At 45.7% G+C, this 26461-nt stretch overlaps 5 protein-coding genes across 9 annotated transcripts; 2 read left to right on the forward strand and 3 right to left on the reverse strand.

Annotated features, from left to right (window-relative positions):
* Positions 1–194: 194 nt before the first annotated feature.
* LOC109195149 (putative nuclease HARBI1) lies at positions 195–2902 on the reverse strand. 3 transcript variants are annotated; one of them, XM_019346740.2, is made up of 3 exons: positions 954–2902; positions 554–841; positions 195–327 (listed from the first exon to the last, which is right to left on the reverse strand). In XM_019346740.2, exons 1-3 carry the CDS (start codon positions 1301–1303, stop codon positions 285–287), a joined length of 681 nt encoding a protein of 226 aa, XP_019202285.1. In that variant the 5' UTR covers positions 1304–2902; the 3' UTR covers positions 195–284. The 3 variants fall into 3 exon arrangements, with proteins under 3 accessions (XP_019202285.1, XP_025755658.1, XP_025755657.1); XM_025899873.1 differs by having other exon boundaries at positions 214–327; positions 763–841; XM_025899872.1 differs by lacking the exon at positions 195–327 and having other exon boundaries at positions 378–841.
* Positions 2903–3031: 129 nt separating this feature from the next.
* On the reverse strand, positions 3032–9168 carry LOC100705920 (leukotriene A-4 hydrolase). The gene is made up of 19 exons (XM_019346736.2): positions 8923–9168; positions 7569–7699; positions 7371–7491; positions 6864–6932; positions 6578–6682; positions 6434–6486; positions 6279–6351; positions 5971–6111; positions 5853–5876; positions 5683–5753; positions 5211–5322; positions 4969–5113; positions 4788–4891; positions 4518–4588; positions 4384–4438; positions 4208–4303; positions 4045–4127; positions 3851–3955; positions 3032–3381 (listed from the first exon to the last, which is right to left on the reverse strand). The coding sequence occupies exons 1-19, from the start codon at positions 9151–9153 to the stop codon at positions 3243–3245; spliced, it is 1929 nt and encodes a 642-aa protein (XP_019202281.1). The 5' UTR covers positions 9154–9168; the 3' UTR covers positions 3032–3242.
* LOC106097677 (protein DENND6B) lies at positions 9167–14166 on the forward strand. The gene is made up of 11 exons (XM_019346739.2): positions 9167–9204; positions 9610–9850; positions 12047–12085; positions 12162–12204; positions 12288–12397; positions 12474–12554; positions 12639–12744; positions 12833–12912; positions 12990–13052; positions 13135–13190; positions 13277–14166. Exons 2-11 carry the CDS (start codon positions 9698–9700, stop codon positions 13413–13415), a joined length of 870 nt encoding a protein of 289 aa, XP_019202284.1. The 5' UTR covers positions 9167–9204; positions 9610–9697; the 3' UTR covers positions 13416–14166.
* On the reverse strand, positions 14046–20843 carry LOC109194261 (leukotriene A-4 hydrolase). The gene is made up of 19 exons (XM_019346737.2): positions 20229–20843; positions 18868–18998; positions 18670–18790; positions 17938–18006; positions 17654–17758; positions 17510–17562; positions 17355–17427; positions 17047–17187; positions 16929–16952; positions 16764–16834; positions 16022–16133; positions 15780–15924; positions 15599–15702; positions 15329–15399; positions 15195–15249; positions 15020–15115; positions 14857–14939; positions 14663–14767; positions 14046–14193 (listed from the first exon to the last, which is right to left on the reverse strand). Exons 1-19 carry the CDS (start codon positions 20457–20459, stop codon positions 14055–14057), a joined length of 1929 nt encoding a protein of 642 aa, XP_019202282.1. The 5' UTR covers positions 20460–20843; the 3' UTR covers positions 14046–14054.
* On the forward strand, positions 17638–26289 carry LOC100703722 (protein DENND6B). Of its 3 annotated transcripts, none has more exons than XM_025899870.1 (21): positions 17638–17769; positions 20891–21131; positions 21948–21986; positions 22063–22105; positions 22189–22298; positions 22375–22455; positions 22540–22645; positions 22734–22813; positions 22891–22953; positions 23036–23091; positions 23178–23300; positions 23387–23482; positions 23623–23717; positions 23862–23927; positions 24000–24064; positions 24134–24223; positions 24317–24370; positions 24444–24553; positions 24633–24735; positions 24809–24883; positions 25414–26289. In XM_025899870.1, exons 2-21 carry the CDS (start codon positions 20979–20981, stop codon positions 25543–25545), a joined length of 1740 nt encoding a protein of 579 aa, XP_025755655.1. In that variant the 5' UTR covers positions 17638–17769; positions 20891–20978; the 3' UTR covers positions 25546–26289. The 3 variants fall into 3 exon arrangements, with proteins under 3 accessions (XP_025755655.1, XP_019202283.1, XP_025755654.1); XM_019346738.2 differs by having other exon boundaries at positions 17639–17769; positions 20888–21131; XM_025899869.1 differs by lacking the exon at positions 17638–17769 and adding an exon at positions 18213–18238.
* Positions 26290–26461: the final 172 nt, after the last annotated feature.

A 26461-nucleotide genomic window follows, 5' to 3' on the forward strand; every position in this document is an offset into this window, starting at 1 on the left:
CACCGGGCTGCCAACAGGCATTGACACATCAATGATGCAGGGCCTTGAAGTGCAGCAAAGGTAGGACACAGGGTTATTCATATCTACAGTGTTTATTCATTGCAGAAGCCATTTCATGTGTTATCCATGCTCATTGTATCAAATTAATTTAATCAAAACAATAATTAAACTAGGCCTATGTATTTCTGTAGCATGGAGCCATCACAAGAACTGGGCCCATCAAGTTTGCCGATGAGATTGCCGCCTGAACCATCTGCAGCTGCTACTCAGGATAGCCCGGCGGATCAAACACCATTCCCATCCACAGCACCTGCTCCATCAGCATCCCTGCAGGAGAGCAGATTGCAACTCACAATTGATGTGTTTGAACAACAAAAAAGTCCTTTCCCTTCAGGAGGAGTACTACCGCCTTAAAATTGAACACCTAAAAAATAAACCATTTACAGATTGTGTTCTGTGCCTTGCATTGCACAATTGCAGGTGATGTGCAGTAAAACTGTGGTAGTTCTTAATACCATCACAAGTTCTCAAAAGACATGGGGCTACAGCTTGCCTGAAATGTAAATTTGTGAGGTTTGCCCTGTAAGGCAGTCCACTCTGGGCTAGGTTCCCCTGTGGAATGTAAATATCTTCTTCACCACCATCCTCATCGTTGTCTTCATCCTCATCGCCATCCTCCAGAGGTTCTGCAATCTGTCTAACCTTGCAAATATTGTGTAATATTGCACAGGCTATGATGACTTTTTCAGGCCTCAGCCGCACCTCTCCATGGAGAACATGAAAGCGCCTCTTAAGCTGGCCTATGCCACGCTCCACCACCGCTCTTGTTGTCTTGTGGGCCCTGCAATAGAATACAGAGACCTTTAATTATTTGATGGAAATATTGCACTACTTGGATGCTCTAACATATTGCTTGCATTTCATTTCCATGATTTTTGTGTTGTTTGGCTTACCTGTTATAGTTTAGTTGGGGCCCTTGGCGTGGCTGGAGGTAAGGTGTAAGGAGCCATGGTTTGCATGGGTAGCCACTGTCCCCTAACAAGTGGCAATTAGCTGGCACATAGCGTCTCTCAAAAAGCTGTCTGATGCCACTCTCGGGGAGCATTCTCGCATCATGTGTGGAGCCTGGCCATTTCGCCACAATGTCCAAAATCTTACAGGCCGCATTGAACACTATTTGCACGTTGATGCTGTGGAAATTCCTCCTGTTAACAAAGACAGCCTCGTCCTCTGATGGCGCAATTATTCTCACATGTGTTCCATCAATTACACCCACAACGCCAGGGAATCCTGCAATGTCCATAAATGCCCTTTTATGTGTGTGTAAAGTGCGGGCATCCAGCGGGAATGAAACAAATTGTGTCACAATATTAGGTTGTGACAAAGCTGTCAGTGTTTAGGTGATGATTTTGCTGACGGAGGATTGGGACAGACCCAAGTCATCACTGCTGCACTGTTGCATTTTCCGGTTGCCAAATACCTCAGGGTTGTGATTACTTTCGTCTCCGGTGTAATAGCGTTGTGGCGTCGAGTTGGTGAAGTAATTGCATCTCTAAGGAGATCCACCACAAACATGATTCCTGCACGATCCAATCTGTAGCGTCTCAATAATTCCCTGTCATCCAGTGTTTGCAGGACATCTCTCCTGCCTCTTCTGTTGGCCATTTTGTGCAGCTGCTTAGGGGAACTCCTAAGCCACTAAAAGTCCTCTTCCCTGCTCTTAGCAGATCTCGCCTTAGGAGCCCTTTTAAGCGCTAGGAATCTTGAGGAATAGCTTTTATATTAACTGGGATTCTCGTGTCACTTTTTGGGGAAATTCTAAGAAAACGTCATGACTCTGAGAATTTTCTTAGAATTTGGCCGCTAGGAGCCACTTTTTGCACAAAGATTCTTTAGGGATACGGGCCCAGATGTTTAATTCTTCTGAACAGCCTGAAAACCCTCTGACAGCATCCTGTTTCTGCAGATGTGAGTCTCATGTCAGAGATTTCAGTTTAGAAGATTTAAAATATTTTGTCTGTCAGTGGTGCTCCGGCTCTTCTTCCTCCTCTCGAGCATGGTTGTGTAACTATTTCTGTGATTTCACACTACCCAACACATGATGGTGAAACGTTTGTCCTGTTAATGCTCCAACTGAAAGAGGAAGTGAGTTACAGGCTCTGACCTCTGGATGTTGTCATTCTTTTGTTTTCCTCCTCAAACTGTCTGTTCAGTGGTGTTAGGTAAGCTCTGAGCTTTCTATCGCAACATGTGAACCTTCTTGATGTTCAGGTCTGACACTGCAGCTTTACAAACATTAAAGTCGTCATCTGAAGGTAATTATTTTTCAGTGCCCAAAGAATTAAAAGCAGTGAAGACAGCACAGCACTGTGATGGTTATGTTTTCTTTATCTTAAGGTTTCCATCACAGTGAGTTCAGAACAGGTGGCTTTTACACCCAAAGTGAGTCTGGATGTCAGGTAGAGGCGAGTAAACAGATGGGAGACTTTCAGGATCTGAATGAACATTTAAATAGGTTAACAAGCTATGTCCTGATGCTTGGAGTAATCAGAAGGACACTTTGTTTCCGAGATTTGATTCAAATATTTGAGGTAATTTTTCATGATATTGAACTACACTGATCACCAGATTAGGTGAACTTGAAAGTATAATTCCAGATGACTGATTTGTTGTGTGTGGATGTGCTACAGTAACATTAGCTCTTTGTTCCTGTATGTTCTCTGGGCATTTACTGCAGGTCTTCTTTTTGCATCAGTGTGAATACTTACTGATACATATCAGTGTGAGGGACGCTAAGCTCAGTGTGAAACACAAATCATCCTCCATGAATCCTTAAAGCAACACTAAAGACCTGCTTTTAAGTATTTCAGAGATTTCTATACCTTTTATGCCTAAAATAATAATAATCACAGTGATTTTCCACGTGTGTGATTAGAATAAAGTGAAAATGTAAGCACTGAAACTACAAACAGCACACGATCACAGATGACCTGTGTGACCCCAGCTGAGATCTGAATGAACAACAAGAATCCAAAGTTTACTCAGAGTTTATTTTGTTATAAAATCATCTTGTTTTTCTGCTGAAGACGAAATGTTTGAAAGGAATAAAAAGGAAAAAGAGGATTCAATTAAACTTTAATCAGAGAGAACCAGCCAAGAAACGACAGCTGTGATATAATATTGCTTCGGTGCTGAAGTTGATCGGTACTGGTCTCTGACTGGTTCTGGACTCGTTTCTGCTGTTACTGACTGGCGGCGTTGCTGACGTCCACCTTCAGGTCCTTCGAGACGAGTCCGGAGGTGACCGGGTGCATCCCCGCTCGATGAGCCAGAAACACTCGAAGAGCTTCATCACGAAACTTCTCAAAGTTAAACACCTCCCTGAAAAAGCACAGCCACGACGATTAAAACAGCAGAAACACAGTAAGAGAATCAGTGCTACCCCTCAGCCTCCTAGCAGACACACCTCTGGTATCAATTTCAAAACCCTACATCGCCGTGTTCTCAAGTTATCCGATTAACACGATTTTCAGAAAACTTACTCTGACCTTGAGATTGAGGTCAGTCAGATTCAAACTCATCCAAGATTTTTAGTAGACACCTATGGGACCAATTTGAAGCTCCTATGTCATCTTGTTCTCGAGTTATCACACTCACAAACTTAGGTGTTCATGCCATGTCCCCGGGAGGATGACAATAATACCTCATAAGTCTTTAATGGCGGAAGGGGAAAAACGGTAAACGCACAGTAAAAACACAGAAGAAACAAAAGAACAAACAGTAAAAACAAACATGAAGGTCAGTGATGTGGAGTTCTGTTCTAGTGAAACTACTGTTGAAGTGTAAGGACCTGAAGAGTGGTCGTGTAAACTTCATCCTGCCCTGGTCGGTCGCCATCTTCAGCGCCAGTGGAACCACTTCCTCCCACCTGGACCTGACGCACAGCCTCAGCCACCTGGAAAGAGCACAGCCAATCACCAAGAGGCTTTAAGGAGGGGAAGGTTTTGAAATGAAAGTCCCATTTAGACCTGCTGAAAGACTCACCTGAAGCGGATCTCTGCATTCATATAGGCATTGAGATCGTAAACCTCCTGCATCTTCTTCACGTGAGTCAGAGGGAGCGGATCCTGAAGGAAGGAACAGGTGAGTGAACGGAAGTGGACGGTAGGGAGTTGAAGTGGAGTATGGGGAGTTGAAGTGTGGTTACCTCTTGCAGTAGTAGTGACAGGAACTCGATGACCTGGTGGGATGACAGAGTCTTCACATCGGACTGCTTGAAGCTGTTCAGGTCCTGGTCTTTAGCCTGAACGGGGACAGAGGATGAAGCTTTGAGCCTGAACATAAAAATCACCCTAAAGAGTCCTCGCCAGATTCAGGTCTTACCTGGAGCCACCTCTGACTGAGAGCGTTGCAGGCGTCAGCCATAGTGGTATCGTATCTGAAACAACAGCCAATCAGGACAAAGGAATCAGATTGCTTTTAGAAATCAGAGACCAGATGGAAGTCTGAGTACTTACTGAGGTTTAACAGGAGGCATCCCAGGTGTGAACATCCAGGCGTTCCAGTCCACCTTGTTCAGGATGTCCACCTGAGACACAAAAACTCATCTCAAGGCTCCATCTTGACCTTTGAACCCACCTATCTGTTACATCTGGAGTTTCTGCCTGATCACTCTGTAAATATTTGTCTTTTCTTGTAACAATCTGACCTCTGACCAAAACCTGCCATGCTGATGTTCCTTCCCTCCAGTCACTGTAACTCTGCCTGAGTGTCCAGTTGTTCCTCACCTTGTCCTTGAAGTAGGCAAACAGGTAGTTCTTCCACTCCTCTGTGGTGACGCTGCTGTAGGCAAACCGCTGGATGTACGACTTCACAAAGCCCATGAACACCTCTGAGCAAAACAGATCAACAGGTGTGTCGGCAACTGAGCAGGAAACAGGTGAGTGTGCAGGAGTGTGCAGGTGTTACCTGGCCCTCCCAGCTGCTCCTCCAGGTGATACAGCAGAGCAAAGCCCTTCTCGTAAGGCACGGAGGAGAAGGCATCGTCAGGATTGACGTCCTGCAGGCTGGGCACCAGGTTGGTCAGAGGGTTGTTGGCTCCAAAGGTGTTCACCTGAGATATGACGAGTACAGGTGAGTGGAAGGAAAACGTGCCTCATGTCAGACTGTGATGTGACACAGGTGAAGGTGGATAATGTTTGGGTTCTGACCGAGTCCTGCAGGTCCTTCCAGCCTCCGATGGCTTTGAACTGCCTGAACTGTTCACTCTCCAAACACCTGCCGATCATCCTCTCCAGGTAGACCGTGTGACCCTCGTTCAGCCTGAAGGCACAAACATGCTGATGTCAAATAATGACGTAAAGTCGAACCCTGGATGATTTTCTTCAGCTAACCTCAGCGTGAAAATTTCCAGATAAACTAACCCCACCATGAGTTGATCCCATTTCAGAGAACCCATAAGTTCCACAAAGTGCCTGGCCCAAAGCTTCACTCTTAAAACCAACACAGTGTCTGGACACCTGAGCAAATGTGGGCCTGTTCTGCTGCATCGGGTTTTATGATTTAGAGCATGTTTCAAAACCGGTTTTAAGATTTTATCTTCTGAGGCGTCCATGGGTTCTCTACACATCTCTGCAAACACCTGAGACCCTTGAGCTGAGCTCCACCTGTTTGTGTGTTTACCAGAAATGCTCCCAGGTCTTGTTGGTCACCAGGTTTCCAGTCCAGCTGTGAGAGATCTCGTGGGCAATCACCTGTAGGACACATGCACAGTAACAGACAGGTATGGAAGGTAATTGGAAGGTAAGAACATGTATGATCACGTGGTGAGGTGGGAAGAGTCTTGTACTCACACCAGACAGAGATTTGTCTCCAGCCTGAAAACAGACAGGAAACAGCTGATCAGAACTAACAGTCTCATGAACACTGACACATCATGAACAACCTGATTGGCCCCCTGTTTGTACGTACCAGCAAGGTGGGCGTGGCAAAGGTCAGACACGGGTTCTCCATGCCGCCGTAGGGGAAAGATGGAGGGAGAACCAGGACGTCATACTGACCCCAAACATACGGTCCAGCTAGTTCCTCAGCTGTCTTCAGCATGGCTTCGGTCTAAAAGATACGGAACACCCGAACATCACTCCAGCTTCTGTATGTCCTGCATGTTCTACATTTTTTTGTGTTCTCATGTTGTACATGTTTGTATGTTTATATGTTCTCATGTTATGTGTGTCTTCTTTCCATTGTTTGCGTGGCCTCGATGTGGGTGTGGTTCTCACCTCGGAGAACTCAAACGCTGCTTTGTCCACAAACTCTTTCTCCGACCAGACTCTGGACCTTGGCCCGATCTCCCTGCCAACCAATCAGAGCACAGAGTAAAGTTTACCTGCTGAAGCTGATGCTGTGACATCAGAAGAGGTGAGACAGTCTGTACCTGCTTTCCAGAGCTCCAGCCACGATGGCTATCAGGTAGGAGGGCATAGGCACCTGAGATCAGAGGTCAAACAGAGGACAGTCACGCCTGAGACCTGGTGATGATGATGTCAGGTGATGAAGAGAAGAAAGAGACTCCCCCTACCGTCTGCCTGAACCTGTAGATGATCCGACCACTATCCTGAGGATCGACTTCCTGTCCATCTCTCACTGCACTCATCACCGTCACCAGGTCCTTAGGGACAGACACCTGAGGGACAGGTACCCACACACATACATACAATTACATACCTGAGAGACTGATATCAGGCTCTGGGCACTGAGGTGATGCTATGCATGTTGTTCAGGTGTTTTTTTTAACAATTATTAATAATTTTAATAATCAATAATATGTCAGTGGTGTTTGTTTACCTGGACAGGTGTGTGTTTACCTGAGCATAGTAGGTGTGCTTGATGGATGGGGTGTCCTGACAGGGGATCATGCTCCTGCAGTGATGAGCCTATAAGACAGCACATAGGAAATCATGGCTGTTAGCTGCGCGTTGTGTTCAGGGGTGGTCTGTACAGAGGACGCTCTGCAGGAGACTGAGGCTTTAAACTTTACAAGGAAATGAAATCAGTGTGAAGCAGGTAGAAAACAAGAAGGGACAGGGAAGTAGTTTGTTAATTGCTGCAGTTTCACAAAGTTTCAACAGTTCACAGAAAAACCACAAAAAGTGGAACTTTTTTTCTGCTGAAGGTTTTCGTATGCAGCGATTCAGGTTCAGCAAAAAATATGTTTACAGTAAAGTTCAGTTTTAAAACTTATTTTAACCTTTTAGAACTTAAAAAAGGTTTCAAAAGGGAAAAAAACCTAGAATTTCTCTAAATTCAAATTTAAACATTAAATTTTTAATAATTTATATTGCATATAGCTCAGGTGAGGGTAAATGGCTCACCTGGCACTGGCTGAACAGGTAGGGGTGCTTTTTCCCGGCAGTTTGCTCAGGCGTGAGCCACTGCAGCGCTGTCGCTGATGGAGACGTCTCATATGTCACCTCCACAATCACATGTTGCCCTCTGATTGGACAGCAGAGGTTAGATTTTAATTAGAAAAGACAGGCCATAAGGACAGAGAGAGAGGAGGGCAGAGACACCTGGAGAGGTCAAATGGCAGCGTGATCTCCAATGGGGTCCCCTTGAAGCTGTGTTTGGGGCCCAGGCTGAAGCGCGCCGGCTGCCCATTGGCCGTCACCGACACCACGCTCAGGTCACTGCTGTCCAAAGTCTGTGGGACAGAAAACCCCAGTTATCGAGCTGCTGCGTCAGCACCTGAACCTGTGGATAAATATTCACCTGTCCTACCTGCACAAAGTCCACCTTACAGACTCTGTCTTAAAGCCGAGGCATTCAAAGAAAACCTTATTTCACTTGTGTAGCTATCTGTCTTTAAACAATCAGACACACCTTTATGGACAGGTTAACCTCTTAAGCAGGGAGGAGATTGCGGAGACAGAAAGACAGAAAACCACTGGGGGCTTAATGCTACATTTACCTTTCTACAGGTGATCGTCTTGCAGCTGCAGAATCAAACCTGAGCTTTGAAAACTGTTAAAAACAAATAAGTGAAAAGTCTGCTCTCCTGCACACCCGTTTTATTAAACTTCAGTCTAGGGCTTCAGCTGACTGGTGTCACACCAAACTCCATCCAGAAAAGAGCCATTTTAAGTTTTTATGCTCTGAATATATTTACAGAACTGATTCAAAAGTTGAAATCTGACACTCACAGGTGAGAGTCACTAGTGAGGCAACAAAGCACAAGAATGACCACAGACAGTGAACTGAAGCACAGATTCCAGTAGGGGTGCAGGTTTCTGTAGAATTTAAAGAACTTAGCCTGGACACACCTGTTCTCTCTGAAAGATACTCACCTGTTACAGTTTTCCCAAAACAACAGGTTAAAGTTAACGAGTTTGTTTTAATAAAGCAGTTATTAAACCCGATCAGTCCCGAAGCTCGAGGATGTCACACAGCGTCACAATTTAAATGCGACGTGAATAAAGATCAATAAATAATTAATGCAAGTAAAAATGATTTATATCAGAGTTAGAGGTTTAAAGATCGTAAATATGTGAAGCTTCAGTTTGTGAAATCACGTTTTAAAACTTTAAACAGTAAGGTTAGTTTATTAAAGCTGAGTGACAAACTGTTTTTATAAGTCTCTAAACACGCCTTAGCAATGCTCGCCCCACCAGACTCCATTTAAAAACAGCTGGAATTAAGGTGCTCCCCGAGGTTAAGGTTAATCATCAGGCACACCTCAACGCTTGCACGGAGCCGGATCACAGAGGAACACCCGAGGAACCGTCAGTGTGACCCGGCTCGTTAACCCCTTCGTGCCCGCCTCTAAGCACGCACTCCCCTTAAATCCAGCTGATTTTAGCTGGACTCTGGTGAGCACTAAAGGTTCCGTTAGATCGAGGCTAACCCCCCGCGTCCCGTTGACGTTACCAGCGTAGAGAATCGGTCCTCCAGCACCTCCACGGTCAGCGCCACCCTCCCTCTGATCACGTGCCTGTCGAAGTCCAGGTGCAGGTGCAGGTTCAGGTGCTTGGTGACGCACCTGGTGAACGAGGAGAAGGAGCACGGGTCCGACATGACGTTCAGTCCGGTTACAGCTGAGAGACTGGAGCGCCGAGCTGAGCACGGCCGGTAATCTACCGGAACACGCTGCGCACGCATCCGCGCCGGCCTTTTCACAATAAAAGTCCAAGATCGAGGCGGCGTGCCTTTGTATGTACAGTGTTAAATAATTAAAAAAAAAACCGGTGCAGTGTTAAATAAAATAATAAAATAATTTTTTCCAGCTTTGTTTTGTTTTTCAATATGAATCATGAAACTTGGATGGATTATATATACTTTCAAATATTTCAAAGTAAATCGGTATAGTGTTAAAAAAAAGAAAAAGATTAATACTGATTGATCAACCAGTTGCACCGATTTGTACTTCGGTTACAGAAAGCAGTGATTTGTTTCTGATAAGAGATCAAACTTGTGTGGATGTATTTGTTGAGGTAACAGGCAGTAAAAATCAGTAGAAACTAGTAAAATAAATAAATAAAAGCCGGCAGCCTTGATTTGTAATTCCGCGGGGCTCCAGCAGCGGCGTGTGTGGGTTAATTCTCTCTTGTCCAGCAGGGGGAGCTCTCTCCGGTTTCTGCCCGCTGATGATGATGGAGGCTCGGATGGTGATGCGCGGAGCTGCTGCCGTTTTGGTCCGGTCGTGATGGACCCATTTGACGGTCCCGGTTCTCCCCGACACGAGGAGCAGGAGGAGGCGGGGTGCGCGGAAAGCCGCAGCCGGTGGGCCCGCTTCTCCTCCTGGTTGGAGTGCGCGTGCGTCGTTACGTTCGACTTGGAGCTCGGACAAGCCATTGAGGTACGTTAGCTTGGCATCGCTACCATAGCTAGTGATCGATATGTTGATTGATCAAAGAATTGATCGGACCTCCGATCATTGATGATCGGAGCCCCCCCCCCCCCCCCCCCCCCCCTCGAATTCTTTGTTCACATGTGACCTGTGGAGAAACGCACCTGAACAGGTAAACACTAACCAGGCTGAAAACATTCTCGTCTCTTAAGCTTTCGTTCAATCAGCGTACAACCTGTATCGCGTTAAAATCTGACCGCTCAGTGTTCAGTTTATTGTGGAGGTAAATAAAGATGAGTTCTGTGTTAAAATGTGAATACTTTATGTAAAGGACAGGTGGCAATGAACGTCCGGTTTATTGTAAATGGAGGAGACAGTTAAGGATCCGTGGAAGGCAGCAGAAGTAAAATCAGTTTGGTGGTGGGACTCAAGGAGTTGTATCTGTGGATTAAAGACCGCTATGTTGGCCTAGAACAGGGGTCTGCAACCTTTAACACCCAAAGAGCCACTTGGACCCCGTTTCCACGCAAAAAACAAACAAACACTGGGAGCCGCAAATACTTTTTGAAATCTAAAATGAAGATAACACTGTATATATTGTTTTTTACCTTTGTGCTTTGTGCGGACAACTAAAGTAAGTAAGTAAGTAAAGTTTATTTATTAAGCACTTTTCACAGACAGGCAGTCACAAAGCGCTGTACACAAATATTAAAATAAATAATACAATCAATAGACATTATACACAATGTAAAAGATCAAATGTAAATAATGTAAAGGATATAAAATACGTAGATCAACAAAAGGCTTGTTTGAACAGAAAAGTTTTTAACTGCTTTTTAAAAGAATCCACAGAGAAACTAAGGTGTGTTGCTTATGAAATCCATGAAGTGCTACAGAGAAAATTACATTTTATTTATGTAATTAACACATTTTGAACTCTTAAAGAAATATAACAAAAGGAAAGACACCCAGCTGAACTAAAATGATCCATGTAGCAAACAAAAACTCTTGTGAGCCGCCACCCTTTTCAGGTCAAGGCTTTTGGAGCCTTGACCTTACTTTTAAAAAGTAATTGGAAAAAAAGCTCTATGCTGCTGAAAAAAGGAAAAAAGAAATAGATATTTGCAAAATTCTGCCTAAATATCTATTTTACCTTGTTAATGTGTGTGGCGGGGCGTGGTCTGCAGTGCCGCTGCATGGGAGTCGGACGCACCTGAGCGGCACCCGCAACCGCGCCTCGCCGCCTTAAAGTCTGTGCTCTTTCTGCTGTTGTGTTGTCGGGCTGTGAGCTGAAAAGCTACAGCCGACTTTATGCGTACGGCAACCGTGTGTGAAAAGCGGTCAATAAAGAGATGCTGAAAAGCATGTTCATGCAAACATCGTCGGGTCTGCCGTGATATGTTTACAATGAGACTTCTGGTCCCAAACCTCGGCGCACAGCGTCTGCAAATCGGGGCTTTCATCTTTACGCAGGACTGTAAGCTGTCATCTGTGAGGCGGGAGCGGTGTTTGTTTTTAACGTAGTTCACGGTGGAGAACAGCTGCCGACATAATGTGGATCCGAAGATCCATAATTGGCCTATCTGGGGTTGAAAGTCTCGATAAATGCACGGCGTTTCGGCGGGTACACCGGCTTCTGCCAGTGTGACGCTTATTTTGAGCGATGAAAAAAATAATAAGATATAATTTTATTTTTATATTTCAAAATCACAATAATCTTCCAATTTAGAACTACAAGTAAAAAAAAAAAAAAAAAGAGCTAAACACAAATAAAATGCACTTAAGCGAAATACTTCTTCTATTTTCCCAAACCACCCGGAGCCGCAAAATAAGGACTAAAGAGCCGCGGGTTGCCGACCCCTGGCCTAGAAGCACCAATCCGTGTTTAAAAAACTCAGTTTTCTCATTATTAAAATTAAATTTAATACATTTGAATTAAACTATGGTTTTTCGTTTGGGGTTTGGTTTGAGTTTGTAAGATATCTGCAGACCTGATGTAGAAAACTCCATTTCAAATATTATAGACTCTATACTTTTTCTGCAACTGCTCATCAGAGGATTGTGGTAAAGGACGACATGCAAGTTAAATTAATCCTCTCTTGCTATGGATTCTCTTGATTCTCTTGCTATCTCAGATCGGAAAAACTTAAAATCATCGGAATTTTCAGCAGATTCTGAAATGTTTTCTGCTGTGTTTACTTTCAGCTGGTTTATCCTCAAGATGTGAAGCTGACAGAGAAAGAGGTAAATATCTTCAGCTTCCTGATCACCTGTAAGTGGTGTTGATTACACTTTCACTGATTCTGTTTCGTGTTGACAGAAAACCAGCATCTGCTACCTGTCCTTCCCTGACTCGTACTCAGGTAAGCTGAGGTAATGCTAATTAGTACTGCAGGTGTCAGAGGTTGGAGGTCAGAGGTCATGTGGGCTGTCTGTTATTTCCCAGGGTGCCTTGGGAACACTCAGTTTAGCTTCCGCTTCCGTCAGTCGGTCGGTCGCCGAACATCGAGGCTCAGAGACGACCTTTACAACCGTGACGCTCCCATCACACTGCAGGTGAGACTCACCTGGTTCCTGACTGGCTGATTGCTTTAGCCTCACAGGTGCGTAACATTTCTGTTCTGTCTGTCAGAGAGAAACGGCGCATTTCTTCGGTTACGTCTACTTCAGACAAGTGAAGGACGTCTCTGTGAAGAGGGGCTACTTCCAGAAGGTCATCAAACACATCTGTGTTTACCTGTCTTCACCCGCTCACGGGTGGTCATGATGGTGATAGTCATGTGACTCTATGTTTCAGTCCCTGGTGCTGGTGTCCAGGTTACCATACACTCACCTGTTCCACTCGCTGATGCAGACCATTGCACCTGAGTTCTTTGAGAAGCATGAGCCCTGCCTTGAAGCAGGTGATGACATCATGCTTGGATCATACGTGGGAGCCAATCAGGTTTCAGAATGGTCCTTAACATGTTTTTCCTCTGCCCATCCCTGTAGTTTGTAACGAGATCGACCAGTGGCCTTCACCTGTACCTGGGCAGACCCTCAACCTGCCTGTAATGGGCGTTATCTTACAGGTGAGGAGAGAAGTGGCCTGGCTCACAGGTGACAGAGGGGATGTGGTTTACAGGTGTTTGTGTGTCTCATGTTTCAGGTGAGGATTCCTTCTAAATTCGACAAACCTGGGGGAAGTCCTGTGCGACAGACAGCTAAAGAGGTGAGATCTTGTTGCTTTGATCTTGTTAATAATGTTTATTCTTCTTCTTGTTGTTAATAAAGTTTTTTGTATGCGTGCTCAGAACCTGCTGCCGGCGCCGACCCTCCTGCCCACCATCCACGAGCTGGACCTGTTTAAGTCAGTGCTCGTTAAGGTCTTCTATGTTTCTCAGGTGTAGGTGTGCTCTGATTGGTCAGTCTCATTCTCACCTGTGTCCTCCTCAGGTGTTTCCAGTCCGTTCTAATCCACCTGCAGATGCTCTGGGAACTTACCTTGCTCGGGGAGCCGCTTGTCATCATGGCTCCATCTCCCACCATTTCTTCGGAAACAGTCCTGGCTATCATCACTGATCACCTAATCTGATGATCAGTGAACTACACTGATCACCAGATTAGGTGAACTTAAAAGTATAATTCCAGATGACTGATTTGTTGTGTGTGGATGTGCTACAGTAACATTAGCTCTTTGTTCCTGTATGTTCTCTGGGCATTTACTGCAGGTCTTCTTTTTGCATCAGTGTGAATACTTACTGATACATATCAGTGTGAGGGACGCTAAGCTCAGTGTGAAACAAATCATCCTCCATGAATCCTTAAAGCAACACTAAAGACCTGCTTTTAAGTATTTCAGAGATTTCTATACCTTTTATGCCTAAAATAATAATAATCACAGTGATTTTCCACTTGTGTGATTAGAATAAAGTGAAAATGTAAGCACTGAAACTACAAACAGCACACGATCACAGATGACCTGTGTGACCCCAGCTGAGATCTGAATGAACAACAAGAATCCAAAGTTTACTCAGAGTTTATTTTATTATAAAATCATCTTGTTTTTCTGCTGAAGACAAAATATTTGAAAGGAATAAAAAGGAAAAAGAGGATTCAATTAAACTTTAATCAGAGAGAAACAGCCAAGAAGCGAAGGCTGTGATATAATATTGCTTCAGTGCTGAAGTTGATCGATACTGGTCTCTGACTGGTTCTGGACTCGTTTCTGTTGTTACTGACTGGCGGCATTGCTGACGTCCACCTTCAGGTCCTTCGAGACGAGTCCGGAGGTGACCGGGTGCATCCCCGCTCGATGAGCCAGAAACACTCGAAGAGCTTCATCACGAAACTTCTCAAAGTTAAACACCTCCCTGAAAAAGCACAGCCACGACGATTAAAACAGCAGAAACACAGTAAGAGAATCAGTGCTACCCCTCAGCCTCCTAGCAGACACACCTCTGGTATCAATTTCAAAACCCTACATCGCCGTGTTCTCAAGTTATCCGATTAACACGATTTTCAGAAAACTTACTCTGACCTTGAGATTGAGGTCAGTCAGATTCAAACTCATCCAAGATTTTTAGTAGACACCTATGGGACCAATTTGAAGCTCCTATGTCATCTTGTTCTCGAGTTATCACACTCACAAACTTAGGTGTTCATGCCATGTCCCCGGGAGGATGACAATAATACCTCATAAGTCTTTAATGGCGGAAGGGGAAAAACGGTAAACGCACAGTAAAAACACAGAAGAAACAAAAGAACAAACAGTAAAAACAAACATGAAGGTCAGTGATGTGGAGTTCTGTTCTAGTGAAACTACTGTTGAAGTGTAAGGACCTGAAGAGTGGTCGTGTAAACTTCATCCTGCCCTGGTCGGTCGCCATCTTCAGCGCCAGTGGAACCGCTTCCTCCCACCTGGACCTGACGCACAGCCTCAGCCACCTGGAAAGAGCACAGCCAATCACCAAGAGGATTTAAGGAGGGGAAGGTTTTGAAATGAAAGTCCCATTTAGACCTGCTGAAAGACTCACCTGAAGCGGATCTCTGCATTCATATAGGCATTGAGATCGTAAACCTCCTGCATCTTCTTCACGCGAGTCAGAGGGAGCGGATCCTGAAGGAAGGAACAGGTGAGTGAACGGAAGTGGACGGTAGGGAGTTGAAGTGGAGTATGGGGAGTTGAAGTGTGGTTACCTCTTGCAGTAGTAGTGACAGGAACTCGATGACCTGGTGGGATGACAGAGTCTTCACATCGGACTGCTTGAAGCTGTTCAGGTCCTGGTCTTTAGCCTGAACGGGGACAGAGGATGAAGCTTTGAGCCTGAGCATAAAATCACCCTAAAGAGTCCTCGCCAGATTCAGGTCTTACCTGGAGCCACCTCTGACTGAGAGCGTTGCAGGTGTCAGCCATAGTGGTATCGTATCTGAAACAACAGCCAATCAGGACAAAGGAATCAGATTGTTTTTAGAAATCAGAGACCAGATGGAAGTCTGAGTACTTACTGAGGTTTAACAGGAGGCATCCCAGGTGTGAACATCCAGGCGTTCCAGTCCACCTTGTTCAGGATGTCCACCTGAGACACAAAAACTCATCTCAAGGCTCCATCTTGACCTTTGAACCCACCTATCTGTTACATCTGGAGTTTCTGCCTGATCACTCTGTAAATATTTGTCTTTTCTTGTAACAATCTGACCTCTGACCAAAACCTGCCATGCTGATGTTCCTTCCCTCCAGTCACTGTAACTCTGCCTGAGTGTCCAGTTGTTCCTCACCTTGTCCTTGAAGTAGGCAAACAGGTAGTTCTTCCACTCCTCTGTGGTGACGCTGCTGTAGGCAAACCGCTGGATGTACGACTTCACAAAGCCCATGAACACCTCTGAGCAAAACAGATCAACAGGTGTGTCAGCAACTGAGCAGGAAACAGGTGAGTGTGCAGGAGTGTGCAGGTGTTACCTGGCCCTCCCAGCTGCTCCTCCAGGTGATACAGCAGAGCAAAGCCCTTCTCGTACGGCACGGAGGACAAGGCATCGTCATGACTGACGTCCTGCAGGCTGAGCACCAGGTTGGTCAGAGGGTTGTTGGCTCCAAAGGTGTTCACCTGAGATATGATGAGCACAGGTGAGTGGAAGGAAAACGTGCCTCATGTCAGACTGTGATGTGACACAGGTGAAGGTGGATAATGTTTGGGTTCTCACCGAGTCCTGCAGGTCCTTCCAGCCTCCGATGGCTTGGAACTGCCTGAACTGTTCACTCTCCAAACACCTGCCGATCATCCTCTCCAGGTAGACCGTGTGACCCTCGTTCAGCCTGAAGGCACAAACATGCTGATGTCAAATAATGACGTAATAATAAGCATCCTGTTGGAGCGGACAGTTGATAGTGGAAAATGCAATGTCTGGTTGCCTAGGTAACCCTTTATAGTACTTCCCACCACTTTATGTGTCAATCAGCTGTAACCTGTCTGAATTTTTCCTTGTGAAAACCAAAGTAAATCAAAGATTTTCAAAAGGACGGTCTCAGCGAGCTATCGGGTCAGCAGTGGGGACGGGTCAGCCGATACGTTGCATCACCTGACCCTCAAACGCTGGTATTTCTTAATGATTTCTGCCTTTGTGAAGTCGAACCCTGGATGATTTTCTTCAGCTAACCTCAGAGTGAAAATTTCCAGATAAACTAACCCCACCATGAGTTGATCCCATTTCAGAGAACCCATAAGTTCCACAAAGTGCCTGGCCCAAAGCTTCACTCTTAAAACCTACACAGTGTCTGGACACCTGAGCAAATGTGGGCCTGTTCTGCTGCATCGGGTTTTATGATTTAGAGCATGTTTCAAAACCGGTTTTAAGATTTTATCTTCTGAGGCGTCCATGGGTTCTCTACACATCTCTGCAAACACCTGAGACCCTTGAGCTGAGCTCCACCTGTTTGTTTGTTTACCAGAAATGCTCCCAGGTCTTGTTGGTCACCAGGTTTCCAGTCCAGCTGTGAGCGATCTCGTGGGCAATCACCTGTAGGACACATGCACAGTAACAGACAGGTATGGAAGGGAATTTAATTATAATGTATGATCACGTAGTGAGGTGGGAAGAGTCTTGTACTCACACCAGACAGAGATTTGTCTCCAGCCTGAAAACAGACAGGAAACAGCTGATCAGAACTAACAGTCTCATGAACACTGACACATCATGAACAACCTGATTGGCCCCCTGTTTGTACGTACCAGCAAGGTGGGCGTGGCAAAGGTCAGACACGGGTTCTCCATGCCGCCGTAGGGGAAAGATGGAGGGAGAACCAGGATGTCATACTGACCCCAAACATACGGTCCAGCTAGTTCCTCAGCTGTCTTCAGCATGGCTTCGGTCTAAAAGATACGGAACACCCGAACATCACTCCAGCTTCTGTATGTCCTGCATGTTCTACATTTTTTTGTGTTCTCATGTTGTACATGTTTGTATGTTTATATGTTCTCATGTTATGTGTGTCTTCTTTCCATTGTTTGCGTTGCCTCAGTGTGGGTGTGGTTCTCACCTCGGAGAACTCAAACGCTGCTTTGTCCACAAACTCTTTCTCCGACCAGACTCTGGACCTTGGCCCGATCTCCCTGCCAACCAATCAGAGCACAGAGTAAAGTTTACCTGCTGAAGCTGATGCTGTGACATCAGAAGAGGTGAGACGATCTGTACCTGCTTTCCAGAGCTCCAGCCACGATGGCTATCAGGTAGGAGGGCATAGGCACCTGAGATCAGAGGTCAAACAGAGGACAGTCACGCCTGAGACCTGGTGATGATGATGTCAGGTGATGAAGAGAAGAAAGAGACTACCCCTACCGTCTGCCTGAACCTGTAGATGATCCGACCACTATCCTGAGGATCGACTTCCTGTCCATCTCTTACTGCACTCATCACTGCCACCAGGTCCTTAGGGACAGACACCTGAGGGACAGGTACCCACACACATACATACAATTACATACCTGAGAGACTGATATCAGGCTCTGGGCACTGAGGTGATGCTATGCATGTTGTTCAGGTGTTTTTTAGCAATTATTAATAATTTTAATAATCAATAATATGTCAGTGGTGTTTGTTTACCTGGACAGGTGTGTGTTTACCTGAGCATAGTAGGTGTGCTTGATGGATGGGGTGTCCTGACAGGGGATCATGCTCCTGCAGTGATGAGCCTGTAAGACAGCACATAGGGAACCATGGCTGTTAACTGCCCGTTGTGTTCAGGGGTGGTCTGTACAGAGGACGCTCTGCAGGAGACTGAGGCTTTAAACCAGGGGTCCCCAGTCTCAGTCCACGAGGGCCGGTGTCCCTGCAGGTTTTAGATCTCACCCTGGGTCAACACACCTGAATCAGATGATTAGTTCATTACCACGCCTCTGGAGAACTTCAAGACATGTTGAGAAGGTAATTTATCCATTTAAATCAGCTGTGATGGATCAAGGACACATCTAAAACCTGCAGGGACACCGGCCCTCGTGGACTGAGATTGGGGACCCCTGCTTTAAACTTTACAAGGAAGTGAAATCAGTGTGAAGCAGGTAGAAAACAAGAAGGGACAGGGAAGTAGTTTGTTAATTGCTGCAGTTTCACAAAGTTTCAACAGTTCACAGAAAAACCACAAAAAGTGGAGCTGAAGGTTTTCGTATGCAGCGTTTCAGGTTCAGCAAAAAATATGTTTACAGTAAAGTTCAGTTTTAAAACTTATTTTAACCTTTTAGAACTTAAAAAAGGTTTCAAAAGGGAAAAAAACCTAAAATTTCTCTAAATTCAAATTTAAACATTAAATTTTTAATAATTTATATTGCATATAGCTCAGGTGAGGGTAAATGGCTCACCTGGCACTGGCTGAACAGGTAGGGGTGCTTTTTCCCGGCAGTTTGCTCAGGCGTGAGCCACTGCAGCGCTGTCGCTGATGGAGACGTCTCATATGTCACCTCCACGATCACATGTTGCCCTCTGATTGGACAGCAGAGGTTAGATTTTAATTAGAAAAGATAGGCCATAAGGACAGAGAGAGAGGAGGGCGGAGTCACCTGGAGAGGTCAAATGGCAGCGTGATCTCCAATGGGGTCCCCTTGAAGCTGTGTTTGGGGCCCAGGCTGAAGCGCGCTGGCTGCCCATTGGCCGTCACCGACACCACGCTCAGGTCACTGCTGTCCAAAGTCTATGGGACAGAAAACCCCAGTTATCGAGCTGCTGCGTCAGCACCTGAACCTGCTGATAAACATTCACCTGTCCTACCTGCACAAAGTCCACCTTACACACTCTGTCTTAAAGCCGAGGCATTCAAAGAAAACCTTATTTCACTTGTGTAGCTATCGGTCTTTAAACAATCAGACACACCTTTATGGACAGGTGAGGGTTAACCTCTTAAGCAGGGAGGAGATTGCGGAGACAGAAAGACAGAAAACCACTGGGGGCTTAATGCTACATTTACCTTTCTACAGGTGATCGTCTTGCAGCTGCAGAATCAAACCTGAGCTTTGAAAACTGTTAAAAACAAATAAGTGAAAAGTCTGCTCTCCTGCACACCTGTTTTATTAAACTTCAGTCTAGGGCTTCAGCTGACTGGTGTCACACCAAACTCCATCCAGAAAAGAGCCATTTTAAGTTTTTATGCTCTGAATATATTTACAGAACTGATTCAAAAGTTGAAATCTGACACTCACAGGTGAGAGTCACTGGTGAGGTAACAAAGCACAAGAATGACCACAGACAGTGAACTGAAGCACAGATTCCAGTAGGGGTGCAGGTTTCTGTAGAATTTAAAGAACTTAGCCTGGACACACCTGTTCTCTCTGAAAGATACTCACCTGTTACAGTTTTCCCAAAACAACAGGTTAAAGTTAACGAGTTTGTTTTAATAAAGCAGTTATTAAACCCGATCAGTCCCGAAGTTCGAGGATGTCACACAGCGTCACAATTTAAATGCGAAGTGAATAAAGATCAATAAATAATTAATGCAAGTAAAAATGATTTATATCAGAGTTAGAGGTTTAAAGATCGTAAATATGTGAAGCTTCAGTTTGTGAAATCACGTTTTAAAACTTTAAAACAGTAAGGTTAGTTTATTAAAGCTGAGTGACAAACTGTTTTTATAAGTCTCTAAAAACGCCTTAGCAATGCTCGCCCCACCAGACTCCATTTAAAAACAGCTGGAATTAAGGTGCTCCCCGAGGTTAAGGTCAATCATCAGGCACACCTCAACGCTTGCACGGAGCCGGATCACAGAGGAACACCCGAGGAACCGTCAGTGTGACCCGGCTCGTTAACCCCTTCGTGCCCGCCTCTAAGCACGCACTCCCCTTAAATCCAGCTGATTTTAGCTGGACTCTGGTGAGCACTAAAGGTTCCGTTAGATCGAGGCTAACCCCCCGCGTCCCGTTGACGTTACCAGCGTAGAGAATCGGTCCTCCAGCGCCTCCACGGTCAGCGCCACCCTCCCTTTGATTACGTGCCTGTCGAAGTCCAGGTGCAGGTGCAGGTTCAGGTGCTTGGTGACGCACCTGGTGAACGAGGAGAAGGAGCACGAGTCCGACATGACGTTCAGTCCGGTTACAGCTGAGAGACTGGAGCGCCGAGCCGAGCACGGCCGGTAATCTACCGGAACACGCTGCGCACGCATCCGCGCCGGCCTTTTCACAATAAAAGTCCAAGACCGAGGCGGCGTACAGTGTTAAATAATAAAAAAAACTGTGCAGTGTTAAATAAAAAATGTTTTTTTCCAGCTTTGTTTTGTTTTTCAATATGAATCATGTAACTTGGATGGGTTATATATACTTTCAAATATTTCAAAGTAAATCGGTATAGTGTTAAAAAAAAAAAGATTAATACTGATTGATCAACCAGTTGCACCGATTTGTACTTCGGTTACAGAAAGCAGTGATTTGTTTCTGATAAGACATCAAACTTGTGTGGATGTATTTGTTGGGGTAACAGGCAGTAAAAATCAGTAGAAACTAGTAAAATAAATAAATAAAAGCCGGCAGCCTTGATTTGTAATTCCGCGGGGCTCCAGCAGCGGCGTGTGTGGGTTAATTCTCTCTTGTCCAGCAGGGGGAGCTCTCTCCGGTTTCTGCTCGCTGATGATGATGGAGGCTCGGATGGTGATGCGCGGAGCTGCTGCCGTTTTGGTCCGGTCGTGATGGACCCATTTGACGGTCCCGGTTCTCCCCGACACGAGGAGCAGGAGGAGGCGGGGTGCGCGGAAAGCCGCAGCCGGTGGGCCCGCTTCTCCTCCTGGTTGGAGTGCGCGTGCGTCGTTACGTTCGACTTGGAGCTCGGACAAGCCATTGAGGTACGTTAGCTTGGCATCGCTACCATAGCTAGTGATCGATATGTTGATTGATCAAAGAATTGATCGGACCTCCGATCATTGATGATCGGAGCCCCCCCCCCCCCGAATTCTTTGTTCACATGTGACCTGTGGAGAAACGCACCTGAACAGGTAAACACTAACCAGGCTGAAAACATTCTCGTCTCTTAAGCTTTCCTTCAATCAGCGTACAACCTGTATCGCGTTTAAATCTGACCGCTCAGTGTTCAGTTTATTGTGGAGGTAAATAAAGATGAGTTCTGTGTTAAAATGTGAATACTTTATGTAAAGGACAGGTGGCAATGACTGAAACACTGAACGTCCGGTTTATTGTAAATGGAGGAGACAGTTAAGGATCCGTGGAAGGCAGCAGAAGTAAAATCAGCAGGATTCTGAGTTTGGTGGTGGGACTCAAGGAGTTGTATCTGTGGATTAAAGACCGCTATGTTGGCCTACAAGCACCAATCCTTGTTTAAAAAACTCATAGTTTTCTCATTATTAAAATTAAATTTAATACATTTGAATTAAACTATGTTTTTTTGTTTGGGGTTTGGTTTGAGTTTGTAAGATATCTGCAAACCTGATGTAGAAAACTCCATTTCAAATATTATAGACTCTATACTTTTTGTGCAACTGCTCATCAGAGGATTGTGGGTAACAAAGGACGACATGCAAGTTAAATTAATCCTCTCTTGCTATCGATTCTCTTGATTCTCTTGCTATCTCAGATCAGAAAAACTTAAAATCATTGGAATTTTCAGCAGATTCTGAAATGTTTTCTGCTGTGTTTACTTTCAGCTGGTTTATCCTCAAGATGTGAAGCTGACAGAGAAAGAGGTAAATATCTTCAGCTTCCTGATCACCTGTAAGTGGTGTTGATTACACTTTCACTGATTCTGTTTCATGTTGACAGAAAACCAGCATCTGCTACCTGTCCTTCCCTGACTCGTACTCAGGTAAGCTGAGGTAATGCTAATTAGTACTGCAGGTGTCAGAGGTTGGAGGTCAGAGGTCATGTGGGCTGTCTGTTATTTCCCAGGGTGCCTTGGGGACACTCAGTTTAGCTTCCGCTTCCGTCAGTCGGTCGGTCGCCGAACATCGAGGCTCAGAGACGACCTTTACAACCGTGACGCTCCCGTCACACTGCAGGTGAGACTCACCTGGTTCCTGACTGGCTGATTGCTTTAGCCTCACAGGTGCGTAACATTTCTGTTCTGTCTGTCAGAGAGAAACGGCGCATTTCTTCGGTTATGTCTACTTCAGACAAGTGAAGGACGTCTCTGTGAAGAGGGGCTACTTCCAGAAGGTCACCAAACACATCTGTGTTTACCTGTCTTCACCTGCTCACAGGTGGTCATGATGGTGACAGTCATGTGACTCTATGTTTCAGTCCCTGGTGCTGGTGTCCAGGTTACCATACACTCACCTGTTCCACTCGCTGATGCAGACCATTGCACCCGAGTTCTTTGAGAAGCATGAGCCCTGCCTTGAAGCAGGTGATGACATCATGCTTGGATCATACGTGGGAGCCAATCAGGTTTCAGAATGGTCCTTAACATGTTTTTCCTCTGCCCATCCCTGTAGTTTGTAACGAGATCGACCAGTGGCCTTCACCTGTACCTGGGCAGACCCTCAACCTGCCTGTAATGGGCGTTATCTTACAGGTGAGGAGAGAAGTGGCCTGGCTCACAGGTGACAGAGGGGATGTGGTTTACTGGTGTTTGTGTGTCTCATGTTTCAGGTGAGGATTCCTTCTAAATTCGACAAACCTGGGGGAAGTCCTGTGCGACAGACGGCTAAAGAGGTGAGATCTTGTTGCTTTGATCTTGTTAATAATGTTTATTAACAACAAGAAGAAGAATAAAGTTTTTTGTATGCGTGCTCAGAACCTGCTGCTGGCGCCGACCCTCCTGCCCACCATCCACGAGCTGGACCTGTTTAAGTCAGTGCTCGTTAAGGTCTTCTATGTTTCTCAGGTGTAGGTGTGCTCTGATTGGTCAGTTTCAGTCTCACCTGTGTCCTCCTCAGGTGTTTCCAGTCCGTTCTAATCCACCTGCAAATGCTCTGGGAACTTACCTTGCTCGGGGAGCCGCTTGTCATCATGGCTCCATCTCCCACCATTTCTTCGGAAACAGTCCTGGCTATCATCAGGTAACTGAGGGGTCACAACAAGCCCCCAGCATCCAATCAGAGTATGGTGTTTCTGTTGTTACCGTGATAACGGTGTCTGTCCACAGCTCCATCAGCCCTCTGAAGTTCTGCTGCGACTTCCGACCCTATTTCACCATCCATGACAGCGAGTTCAGGGAGTACACCACCAGGACGCAGGCGCCGTGAGTCATGCTCACCTTGAGCCTGAACATACCTGTGCTGTAAACACACCCCTAGGACACTTAAAGCCTAAGTTTAGGAAAGCGGTCGACAGATGTTTCATTCTCACGTGTGATTACCTGTTTCTTCTTCTGTTGTTCAGACCAAGCGTCGTGCTGGGCGTCACCAACCCGTTCTTCATCAAGACGTTTCAGAGCTGGCCTCACATCGTCCGGCTGGGAGAGGTCAAGATGGCAGGTACGCCACGCATGCGTGTTCACTGTGAGCTTCCTGTCCGTGTGAAGTGCCATGGTTGTCAGGCGTGTGCTGTTCAGGTCGTCTTCGCCGTTCTTGTTGTGACCTTTTTACTCACGTATGCGTCCTGTCTCTGATGTCTTCCAGGTGATTTACCGAAGCAGGTGAAGGTGAAGAAACTTTCTAAGCTGAAAACGCTTGACACCAAACCAGGTAAGCCGGTGGGGGCGTGTTTGTACCTGAGCTCAGGTAGATGTCTGTCATGCTGAAGGTTTGTTTTGGCAGGAATCTACACGGCTTACAAGACGTTTCTGCACAAGGACAAGATCCTGATCAAGAGGCTGCTGAAGGTGAGCACACCTGAGCACACCACACACACAGGTAATACAGAGTGTCTCTGATGGACTGTTTACCTGCAGGGGATCCAGAGGAAGCGGCCGTCAGAGGTGCAGAGCGCCATCCTGAGGCGACACCTGTTGGAGCTCACGCAGAGTTTCATTATCCCCCTGGTAAGCAGTTGCGCAATCAGCTCGCACATGATGTCAGCATAACTTGTCCAGTCACAGAGCAGTTCTCAGTAAGCAGCGTGTTTTGTCTAATAGGAACGCTATATGGCGAGTCTGATGCCCCTGCAGAGATCCGTTACGCCCTGGAAGGTAAACGGGAAATGTGGTGGTGATGAGGTCACAGTGCTGTCATGTGTTACACGTTTCCTGTGTTTCTGTTCAGACTCCGCCTCAGATCCGCCCCTTCAGTCAGGACGAGTTCCTGTCCACATTGGACCATGCGGGCCCGCAGCTCACCTCTCTGCTTAGAGGTGATTGGATAGGACTGTACAGGTGAGCCTCACGGGTGTGAGTGATCCAGGTGTTTTTTGTCTTCCTGTCTTTAAGTTTCTACTTCCTGTTTCCATCTCAGGAAGTTCTTCAGGTCTCCGAACTTTGACGGCTGGTACCGCCACCGCCACCGAGAGATGACACAGAAGCTCGAGAGTCTCCACCTGGAGGTCATCTGCGATGCGGTAAATTATCTGAGCGAAATTGCTGGACCATCAGCCAGCTGTGCAGCCCCTAATCCAGGTGTGTCCTCTGCAGGACCTGCTGGGATGGACCAAAGACAAGTCTGAGGTGGAGATTGTGGATCTGATTCTGAAGCTCAGAGAGAAGCTGGTGAGTTCCAACAGGAAGTTTGTTAGCGAGGAAAAAAGTTTCAGGTAAAAGGGTGTTACAGGTAAAAAGCTTAGGATAAAAATTCATTTGAAGAAGTAAAACTTACAACTGCAGGTGAAAAAGATTTTAGTTACCTGAGAGTTAAATCAAAAGTGAGATAGTTTGATAGTTTGAAGCTGGACATGACAATGCGTTCACTGACCATGGACGCTGAGGCGTTCACTAACGCTGGGACGTCTGCCTGTAATAAAAGTTCATGTTTGGGGTAAAATCCATCATATTTGTGATGGAGATGATGCTGTCCTGGGCTGCAGAGGAGATTGGGGAAAAATATTTTCTGGTTTCTTGTTTTAAAGATTAGAGATGAAACTTTGTTGTGAAAATGAAGCTATGATAATAATTCAGGATCATAATCCGGGTTTAATCCAAAGTGAGGTGGTGTTCTGCAACTAGGATCGTTTGCTTCTTCTTTGTTGGTTTCATGTCAAAAGTCTAGTTTTTGAGGACAGGAAGTGTGTGTGGCTTTTCAGATTAAAGCTCGGCGTCAGCAGCTGCAGCTCAGAGACGGTGTGATGGACAAACTCGACTCTTTCATCACCTCCATCATCAGCTCGCTGCCTGCTGACCTGCAGAGTGTGCTTGGCACAGGCGCGTCACCATGACGACAGCTAACCCCAACATCCAGGACTCACGCTTGTGTTCATCAGCATCTTCACACTCCGCAGAAAAACCAACATCGGCTCAAATCTTCAGTTTTTGGAATATTTAACTTTATTTAAACTTTATTACCTGTCCCCATCAAGCTGCTGCTCTGATGTTTTCCTTTCTCTGACGGTGGAATCAGGCTGTTTGCGTTTCACAGAAGTGGTATTTTTCTATCATCTCCACAAACTGAATGTAACACTAAGAATGAAGCTCCACTTTGTTTGTTTGTAAACCTTTATTTTGAAATTAAAGTCTGATCACTTCCTGTCCTTGTTTTATTCTAATCTCCTCGAGGATTCCGACTGAACGGAAAGGCTTTAAGTTCCTCTCATGTCATGGTGAAATGTAATTTCTTGTGGTCTGATGACGTCATCATAAACCTTTGCTCTTCATACTGCTGCTCTTTCATGCTTCAGACTTGCTTCAGTTTCAGACCTCGAGAAGGAAACCTCTGATTCTTTGTTTCTCTTTCCTTATTTATTTTATATAAAAATAATTAAGGCTCCACATCTGAACGTCTGAGTGAAGATCAGTGCAAACACATTTATGAACATTTCTGACTTTGTTCTGTGCACCTGAATGCAGCGTTTGCAGATGTGGACAGATGTTAGAGAAGCTCAGTGGTGAAGTATTTGATCAGTGTGACGTGTGTATGTCTGTCAGAACTGTGAAATAAAACAAAGCTTCAGGCTTCAAAAACACCTGGCTCACCTGTAATCTGACATGGGTGTCTTCACTGTTCCTCACAAAGCCAGCCAATCGGAGGCTAGTAAAAGCAGGAACTGCAGCTTTAGACAGGTGATCTCACCTGAAGAGGCTGGACCAGGCAAAGCAAATCGTATTTAGAGTTGTGTCATCATCAAGGCACTTCAC

The sequence above is a fragment of the Oreochromis niloticus genome, linkage group LG17 (genome assembly GCF_001858045.2).
Source record: "Oreochromis niloticus isolate F11D_XX linkage group LG17, O_niloticus_UMD_NMBU, whole genome shotgun sequence".
NCBI lineage: Eukaryota > Metazoa > Chordata > Actinopteri > Cichliformes > Cichlidae > Oreochromis > Oreochromis niloticus.

Coding starts and splice junctions, on each gene's coding strand:
- LOC106097677 (XM_019346739.2), top strand. CDS start 9,698: ATGGACCCATTTGACGGTCCCGGTTCTCCCCGACACGAGGAGCAGGAG. Junction 12,398..12,473: donor ACGCTCCCATCACACTGCAG/GTGAGACTCACC, acceptor TCTGTCTGTCAG/AGAGAAACGGCGCATTTCTT. Junction 13,191..13,276: donor CACGAGCTGGACCTGTTTAA/GTCAGTGCTCGT, acceptor TGTCCTCCTCAG/GTGTTTCCAGTCCGTTCTAA.
- LOC100705920 (XM_019346736.2), bottom strand. CDS start 9,153: ATGCGTGCGCAGCGTGTTCCGGTAGATTACCGGCCGTGCTCAGCTCGG. Junction 7,492..7,568: donor CTGCCATTTGACCTCTCCAG/GTGTCTCTGCCC, acceptor CTGTCCAATCAG/AGGGCAACATGTGATTGTGG. Junction 6,112..6,278: donor CAGCGTTTGAGTTCTCCGAG/GTGAGAACCACA, acceptor CGTATCTTTTAG/ACCGAAGCCATGCTGAAGAC.
- LOC100703722 (XM_025899869.1), top strand. Junction 21,987..22,062: donor TGAAGCTGACAGAGAAAGAG/GTAAATATCTTC, acceptor TCATGTTGACAG/AAAACCAGCATCTGCTACCT. Junction 24,554..24,632: donor GATTGGATAGGACTGTACAG/GTGAGCCTCACG, acceptor TTTCCATCTCAG/GAAGTTCTTCAGGTCTCCGA.
- LOC109194261 (XM_019346737.2), bottom strand. CDS start 20,459: ATGCGTGCGCAGCGTGTTCCGGTAGATTACCGGCCGTGCTCGGCTCGG. Junction 17,759..17,937: donor AGCACACCTACTATGCTCAG/GTAAACACACAC, acceptor CCTGTCCCTCAG/GTGTCTGTCCCTAAGGACCT. Junction 14,940..15,019: donor TGTCACTACTACTGCAAGAG/GTAACCACACTT, acceptor TCCTTCCTTCAG/GATCCGCTCCCTCTGACTCG.
- LOC109195149 (XM_025899872.1), bottom strand. CDS start 1,303: ATGGACATTGCAGGATTCCCTGGCGTTGTGGGTGTAATTGATGGAACA. Junction 842..953: donor CCCCAACTAAACTATAACAG/GTAAGCCAAACA, acceptor ATTCTATTGCAG/GGCCCACAAGACAACAAGAG.